General features: G+C 36.1%; 1 protein-coding gene across 1 annotated transcript in view; it reads left to right on the forward strand.

The window, feature by feature from the left end:
• LRP1B (low density lipoprotein receptor-related protein 1B) overlaps positions 1-9362 on the forward strand; it is a 1756854-nt gene that overhangs the window by 1183847 nt on the left and 563645 nt on the right. Inside the window, exon 30 of the mRNA XM_014548045.1 lies at positions 9053-9227. Within this exon, the coding sequence (XP_014403531.1) occupies positions 9053-9227 (175 nt within the window). The remainder of the gene's footprint in view (positions 1-9052; positions 9228-9362) is intronic.

Consider the following 9362-nt stretch of genomic DNA (forward strand, 5'->3'; position numbering starts at 1 on the left):
AGGCCCAATCCCCCGGGGAGCGGGCCTAAGCCAGCAGGTGGTCATCCCCTGAGGGGTCCCAGACTGCGAGAGGGCACAGGCCGGGCTGAGGGGCCCCCCTTGCCCCCCAAGTGCACAAATTTTAGTGCACCGGGCCTCTAGTTACTCTATAATAAGAGGACTCAGGACTTCATCCCAATTGTCTCGGAATTGTCTTTTTAAGATATTCCCACAGTTCTATTGCCTCTTGAGTACTGTGTACTGCCCAGAATAATACCTTATTGGATAAAAGGTTCCCCCCGAAACTCTCAAGTATTTCTTGTAATTGACATAGTAAGAAAAAAAGAAATTAATATACCTTAGATTTCCTAATAGAAGTTAGGGGTAATATAGACTTTTCAGATTTGTATATTTCATTATTTTATTTTATATACTTTTTATTCCTCATACAGTGCTTTGAGGTAAATGCTACTTTCTGCTCTTAAAAATGAGGAAGCATTTTGTTTAGTTTACAAAACAGAAAAGCTTTTTTACATCCAAGTTTGAATTAGGCCTGTTGAGTCCTACGCTATCCTCTTTTTCACTGAGTTTCCCTTTCTTTTACACATAAGGAAACTCAGTAAGGTGGGGAACTGAAGGGTTAATATAATGACAAGGTTTGTGCATTACATGGTTTTCCAGTGTTCCCTTAATATACACGCAGTACACTCTGCAGAGCTCATCTAGTAGTTCCTGGGTGAAGAGTAAGGGTTAGACCACATGCTTTCATTGTTTATTCTGAACTATTAAGGAAAAACTTTCAGAGGTATGTTGGCAGCTTTATGAGATTCCAGACCATTGTCAATAGAATCACTTTTTTTTTTTAATAGGAAAAGACCTCTGATGTATCTGGTTATTCTAGGGCAAAGTATAAATTGCTTGTCTTTGAAAAATTAAGGACTCAGTTTTAGGCAAGTGCTATTACTATCTGAATGAATTAAAGAGTTAGGATGAGTTAGCCAGAAGTTAAAATGAATAAAAAATGAATAAGAATTTGAAGTGTACCTGTTTATTTCTATAAAGAATATTCTCGTATGTGCTAAGAAATTATTATATAATCATATGCTTTCCTAAATTGCAAAAATATAAGCCATTTAGAACACATATTTTTATCACATTATGTAAAATTTAATTCCCAATGTAACTTTGAATCTAATTGGACCTATTTCAGATTAGCTTTCCATCAGTACTAGAAATTGTTATCTACTTTTGCCAACAATTGTTTGTCAGTAAGTACTAAAGATTCATTCATTCCCTCTAGTTTGCAAGTTTAATTGTACCCAGTAGTAAAAATGCTTAGAAAATAAAAACTATTGTGAAAATTGCCCCAGAGAGAATGAAATAAATGAAAACAGGTCAGTAATAACAGTGAGAGCTAGATTTCAGAAACAGGCTATGAATTAAAGTAGAAAGTTTGGAAGGGGAACATCTGTTGTTTTGCCTATTCCTGAATAGAATTTTCAATTTTTACTTTTATGCAGGAAGCCTTTTGGTGAAAGAATGTCAACATCTGTGATTTTTTTTTAAAGGAAAAGAAAGAAAGTAAAAAATGACACATAAATGTCATTCCCTTGAGAACTATGTCTCTAGTCTAGAGCAATAGGTGCTAAATAAGAGATACTTCTATGTTTATTCATTATCTTTTAGTTTGAAGCATATAAAGGCTATTTAATTTTATTCCATGGGCTTTTTTTTTTTTGGCTTTTTTTTAACACCATATCCTGGATTCTGTATCTGGGACATTGAATGGATTGGGCAATGGCTATTATTTAACTGAGACAGTCCATAATCTCAAGGCTCTTCATATCTGATGAAAGAATGAGTTAAACAATTAACTAAATTATAAGGATAAATGAAATGAAGCATTTAATATGGGTGTAAACCACTTCTCACAGGGAGCACTGAGTTCTCAGGGTACATGGGATTACCAAAGTTCCCACTTAGGAAGTTGTAGTCTACCTAGGCCTTGGGGGGAATGGTAGTAAAATCAATCCAGGTTGAGATGTCAGTAGGCACAAATGCCTGGACACTTCAAAGAAGAGGAAGTAGTTAGGGGTCTTTGGACCTTGGAGAAGAGTAAAGTAGAAGGTTAACATGATGGCAGATTACAGGAGGTCTTATAACAGGGGGAGGAGCTGTTATTATTATTTTTTCCCCACAAGGTAATGGAGAGCCCCTGATGACTTTTACAGATGTGTGCAGGTAATTCAATCTCTTTGGAAGATAAACCAGGTGGATACCGGGAAGTTAGTTTGGATATGTGAGAAACCATAGGTAAAGATACAAGTAGAAAGTTATAGAAATGTTCTAAATCTGAAATAAAAATTAGACTAGAATAATGAGAAGTATAAGAAGGTGTGGACAGTTGTAGAAGTAATTAATCCTGATGATGGAGTGAGGTGAAATTGACCAGATAGTTGGAAAGATGTTTGGGGACATGGATCCAGATGAGAATACAGGAAGGAGGCTTGCTTTATCATCAGTAAGTTGGATAGGAATAATTATAGGTTATGGCATTAAGAGATAGCAAGATTATATGAAGTTAAACTTTTGCCCCTACAGTCTCTAGGAAAAAAAATAAAGATTTGAGATATTTGTTAAAACTTACAAAATCAAGAGTTGGGAGGGTATAAAATTAGGGTGAGCGTAGAAGGCTTCTGAAGTATTTTTAATGTTCTATTTCTTAAGCTGGATCATTCATTTATGGATGTATTATTAATTTGTATAGCATATAAATTATATATATATGGAGAGAGAGAGAGAGAGAGAGAGAGAGAGAGAGTTGGGAACTCCTTTTAAGAGAGGCATATATGCCTGTGATAGAAGGTAGTCTGTAAAGTCAGTGCTTACCCAAGTTCAAAGCACAATTGAGAAACAGGAAGGGAGAGATTTATTCCATTTGACGGATCTTAGGGAGACTATGCTAATATGGAAGATGGAGAAAAAAAACATAAAACACTAGTTTGGACTCCCCTCAGACCCAAGGTCAAATTCTTGCTCAGCTAATTTTGTGTGTTGCTTTGGGAAGTTATTTGGTCTTCCTGGATTCCAGTTTCCTAATTTGTAAAAGAGAAATAAAAATACCCACACTGTGGTTTGGAGTGAAAGGAACTATTACAGAATTAATATTTGTAAAAATTCATATAGCATTTGTCTTTTTGTGAATGGCTTACTTCACTCAGCATAAGGTTTTCAAGGTTCATCCATACTGTAGCATGTGTCAGAACTGCCTTTCTTTCTAAGACTGAATAACATTTCATCGTATTTCACATGTTTCACATGTTTATACATACATTTGTTGTTGGATATTAGCATCATTTCCTCCTTTTGGCTATTGTGAAAAGTGCTAAGATGAACAGAGGTGTACAGATATCTCTTTGAGACTCTGCTTTCAATTCTTTGGGGTATAAAAGTCATACACTATTTAACCATGGGGATACGTCATTAGGATATTTCATCATTGACCAGACATCAAAGAGTGTACTTACACAAACCTGGATGGTATAGTCTACAACTGTAATTGTATGTGATATACTTTCACAGGACTGGTAGTGCAGTAGATTTGTTTGCACCAGTATCCACCACAAACATGTGGGTAACGGTAGTGTGAGCTCTGACTTAAGCTTTGATTGCTTAACACACCCATTTCAAAGAGGCATCCCCTTCTGGAAAGCTAACTTGAAGGAACTCATTCCCAGCTGCACAACAAGATAAAGAACCAGGCCACCTCTCTGCGCTGAGGCTCCTTCGTTTGAAGATCTTGGTTGATTTCCCTATTTAGGGTACTTTTTTTTCTATTCTTGTGCTTTAAATTCTCATTCTTATGTTTCAAATTCACCAATAAAGAGTGAGTCCTTGAAACCCAAGGACCCATCCCTGATCCCCAAAAAAGTGGAAGCCCAGGACCCTGTGTGCAGTGTGCTCTCCCCACCAACCTTACTGTGTGCCTCCTGGTGTGCATTGGGCATTTCTGAGCCTGTAAGGTTTACTTCAAGGTTTGCTAATGGTTACTGCTCAAGGGTGTCTTACAACTGTAATAAGAACCCAAAGGGTCTGTCCAGTTGCGGCATTGCTTTAGAGAGGGGAAGTGTCTGTGGAAAGCTCACCAGGAGACAGGTGAGTGCCTTCAGGCATTTGTATCCAATAGCATTACTATCGATAGACTGAGAACAGCACAAAATAGCAATGCCTTGTGCCACCACGTTAGACGGCTGTGATGTCACTATGGCTAAAATGTCACTGGGTAACAGGAATTTTTAGCTCCATTGTAATCCTCTGGGACCACCTTCATATATGCGGTCTGTCCTTGACTAAAATATCATTGTGCAGCCCTTGACTTTTTACCCAAAAGTGGAATTGCTGGATCATAAGGTAATTCTATTTTTAATTATTTGAGGAACTGCTGTACCGTCTCCCACAGAGGCTGTACCATTTCACATTCCTACCAATAATACACGCACGTGTTCCAATTTTTTCAAATCCCTCTTAGCACTTGTTTTTTTCTAACTTCTTTTAAAAATTTGTTTTGTTGTATAGTAGCCATTCTAATGAGTGTGAGGTGGTAACTAATGGTGGTTTTGATTTGCATTTCCTAATGATTAGTGGTGCTGAGCGTCCTTTCATACTGGCATTTCTATACCTGTTTTTGGATAAATGTATATTCAAGTCCTGTGCCCCTTTGTAAAGAAAATTATTTGGGTGTTTGTTGTTATAGTATAATAATTGTGTTGACTATAAATTCCAAGTTCACAGCTGTTTTCTTTCAATCTTCTCCAGATATCATCCCACTATCTTGTGGCATCCCTCATCGCTATATTGAACCTCCATGTTTATCTAATTGTTATTCCTTTTAGGTCTTTTTCTTTTCTTTTCTCTTTAGCTACTTTTCATGTTTTATTTTTCCTCATGACAATATTTTTTTATTTAGCCACTAAGAGTCTTGTGCCTCCTATGAGGTCATGTCTTTCATCAACCTGGAGAGAAAACAAAAAAAACCCTCAAATGTTCTCTCTTACCATTTTCTCTAACCCAGTCTCTGTGTCCCCACCTTTAGAAACTGACTACATGTGCAAGATAGTTCATTGTAACCTCCAATTCCTCTGATCGTTTTATTTCTCTGTGTTGGCTCTGGCTAATGTCCTTCGATTTGCATTGCAGTTCACTAGTTAATCTGCCTAAGCTGCTAGTTAATGCCCCTGATACTTTTTTTTTTATATTGTATTTTTAAAACTATGTAAAAGTTACTTGTGAGAATTTTAAAAGTAAATTAATGCACCTTGCTTATTATTTCAAAGCATATTTTTCTTTTAAAATATCCCACTCATTTTTCTTTATCTTACACATAATACTTTAAAAAACATTTTATTTTAAAATATTCTCCTTTTGGAGCAGGCCAATTATTTTTCCCCAGTGACCTGTCACTGAGGACTTACACCCTTCAGATAATACCTGAGTGTGTCCTTGTTTAGCTCTCCTACTCTTTGTGAGTTTAAGGTCCGAAACCTCTGAACTGAGCAACTAACTACAAATCCACGAATCCCTAGAGTCTCATTGCAAGGTTTTGCCCCTATGGCTACACAAGCCTCTGTATTGTCTTTTTTTTTTTAAAGATATTTTTATTGATTTCAGCTCACACATCTTAAAATTGTAGATTGTGCATGTTATGAATGCACTCATCAATTCATTAATGATACTTATTTTGAAGGTGATTTGTATATATTTGAGGATGAGAGCTATGAAGATAAATTAGCAAGGACCCTGCCCTCAAGAAGTATAGGTGATAGTAGTAATATGTCAGCAAGTAACTATCACATTACATTGAAAGACATTGGCCAGATAATTCCTTATAAGTTGGAAAGGACAGGACACCTTTGGAACTCTGAAAGCACATCAATATGATTGACATGTAAGGTAATTGTTAAAAATAGTGAGAAATATGATTGGGAAGGTAGTTATATTCAGATTATATAGAAAGGCAAGCTAAGAATTTAGACATCACTCTCTAAGTGGCTGGAAGCAATTGAATACCATGGGGCAAACAAAGGTCATGATCCAGAGCTCTCTAGTTAGAAAAATAACCTGGCAGCAACTAAATCAACTGCTTTAAAGAGGAAAAAGACTGGATGCTGTTGTGGTATTAAAGATAGAAGTAGATTTGGAGAGCATGAACCATATAATCGGCAAGGACTAAATAGGTATTAATAGATTACATTGGCTAGCTTTCCAGTTTAACAGTGCACTGTATTCTCTAGGATGTGATTAGGACTCAATCAGAAATAAATTTTGAGCAGCAGAGACAGCCAAAACAAAAAACAAACAAACAAAAAAACAAAACAACACAAAATACAACAACCACAAACAAACAACACTACTTTGGGTAGCCATGTATTTTAGAGGAAATAAAAACTAATTTCATTATTCTTGCCAATACCAAGCAATCCAGAGTAAAAATACAGAAGATATTAAGTCCTTGGATTGGCAAAGTAGCCCTCCACCCTGCATTAAGGTACACAAATACATATCATATAATAAAATATTCACAGAAATCCTATGTGTTATCTATAATATCTATAATTTAAAGCACAATTATATAGGCTAATCTGCTAAGTGTCCATCTGTGTAATGATGTCACATAGCAATGCCTAGGTTCCTCTCCCTAGCGACTAGTCTCCTTGCATTTTCTTCAGCCCAGAAACACGATTTGCTTTATACCCAGGTAGAAACATTTTACACTTTAACCAAATGTCTGTGAAGCATTTTCCCATGCCTCATCTCATTTGATCCTCACAGAAGTCCTGGAGTAGATAGATAAGAGACTTGGTGGAATCCTATTTTCTTTTCATTAGCCAGAAAACAGAGATTTAGAAAGCTTAGAAACTTGAGCCGACTGAAAAGAAGTAAGAAATGGTGGACCTTAAAAATGACCCCAGGTTTTCTCACTGCACAGAATATAGTCAAACACTGCTGTAGTTAAATATTTTACCCTTTGTTCTCCCTGCGTGATCTACAATAATAATCTGCTTCATGTTGATATTTACTGCTGTGTTGCTGACAGTTACCTGAAAGAGAAGTTGGTATGCTTCACTGGGCTGGAAAAAGTTTAGCTACATCAGAAAGCAGGTCTAATTAAGTGAGTTTATTCTATATATATAAAAGGCTAAGTTGACTTGCTCATGCGTGATACATATAAAGCTTTTGCTGGCGCTAATTGCATGCATGTGTATTGATCTGCAATTGTCAATCGTGAGTTTGGTTGACATTTCTATTATAGAGAAAGGGCAAATAGCAATATTAAAACATTTCTTCTAATTAATTTCCTTTCAATGTGCACGAATTCATGCACCGGGTCACTAATTTTCCTGTAAGAGGCCAAAATTTAAGTGACTTGATTAAAAACAAGAAACAGGTACACAACCTAAAACATGAAGCCAGGTCTCATTATAATACTGTCTATCTCTCAGCAACCAATTAACTCCAGAGAGTGAAGTCTCTCTCTCTCTCTCTCTCTCTTTTTAGAAAAGAGGGAAGTGGGTAGGTTAAATAAAAATGAATTTCAAATTTTGAATTTAGAAATGAAGTTCACATCCAAAATCCACCAATATACCAATAAATTAATGATGAAAGGTAAGTTGCAGAGTGAGATGGTGTTGATTAGAGTTACCAAAACATGAGAAATATATTCTAAGGGCACGGTCATTAAAACTTATTTAGAAACAATTCAAGGATTTTTGAGCAGGAAAGTCAGCGTGGTCGACATTCCAGGAAATCTGCTGTGGTGGAGGTCCCCAGGCCAACACTACACTTTAGAGCTGACCCAGAACTGCCAGGCCTCTGTGTCTTGTTTTGCTTGTTTAATTTTCAACCAGTTGGCAAATATTGCAATCTGGAGCCTTCCCTTTCAGGTGCAAATCTAGCTTTGTGGCATTTTTTGAAAATGTTAAATAGGAAGATGTAGCAATTCAATGAGGTAAGTGGCAGTGGCTATGGGGTTCTGGAGGCCCTTAGATTGGAGCTTCTGTTTGGAGCAGTGTAGCTGCAAGGGGCGCTAGTTAGAAATTTCAGAATCTCGCCTCTCGCCACATCTGCTGAGTCAGCATCTTCATTTTAACAGTCTCCAGCTGTTTTGTAAACTTGAGTAACACAGATGGGTCTAGAGAACTCAGAAGGTACATTCCTCGAACACATTTTTTAAGTTTTGTAAAATCAAGGCAAGGCCAAGTTAGAGTTATAAAATGCCGCAGGTAGGGGACTAAATGGCCTACTTTATATGTTAATATGCTGAAAAGATTTTCTAGTATCTATCATTGTTAAGACTTTATTTTAATTTATTTCTTTAATTAAAATATGCAATTGTATTTAAGCCTAAATTCCATCACTTTTTTTAAATGCCTAATTGAATAATCAAGGAATAACAACCCAAATATTCATATTGGCTATAACGTACTGAAACTTAATTAGATTTCAGTAATTTCTGTAGAATCCACGATGGAGGAATGTTAAAAGGGTTTTAGTTTCTTTGTTCATATCTTAGTCGGTTAACTTTCTATTTTGAAGGATGTTCAAGTCTATTAACTCTTTTAGGAAAGTTGACTTGTTTTATTTCATTTCAGTAACAAATTGGCACTTAAAACATAAAATAGCACATTTGTTGATGCTTCACAAGTACTTTCTCCTAACTAGAAAGATGTGCTACCAACTGGAGAAGCTATTACTCTAATTTGAATTTCGTCACCTTGGCCCATAGGACTGGAGCTTGTTTCTGCTGCTAAGTGTTTACTAGTGAATCATGGACTGTTAGTGTAATTTCAATGCTAATTGAGGTGTCAGGTTTCAAAACGGCTGGGCAGTAAGACATTAATGATTATTCATGTTTTAAGAAGGGCTGATGAGGGAATGCGATTACAATCTTGTACAATTTTAGCTAACAAATTAAAGTGTAAATTAAAATTTCCCTGAGACAGAAAATAACTTACTTGAAAAGCCGAAAGAATGAGAAACTTCATTTACTTTTAATTTTCTTTTTCCTGTTTTGTAGATATTCAGAGTATCAGAGGGCTAGCAGTGGATTGGGTCTCACGGAATTTGTACTGGATTAGCTCAGAATTTGATGAAACACAGATTAATGTGGCAAGACTAGATGGCTCTTTGAAAACCTCAATTATTCATGGAATCGATAAGCCACAGTGTCTGACAGCTCACCCAGTCAGGGGGTAAAGTATGATTATTTTTTAAGTTTTTCTAAAATTTCACACATCTTTGCTCTGATTTTATATAAAAAAAAAACTTTATCACTCTGTAAATTATATAATTGTCTAACCACTATGCTGTATACCTGAAACTAATAT

The sequence above is a fragment of the Myotis brandtii genome, unplaced genomic scaffold (assembly GCF_000412655.1).
Source record: "Myotis brandtii unplaced genomic scaffold, ASM41265v1 scaffold493, whole genome shotgun sequence".
Lineage (NCBI taxonomy): Eukaryota > Metazoa > Chordata > Mammalia > Chiroptera > Vespertilionidae > Myotis > Myotis brandtii.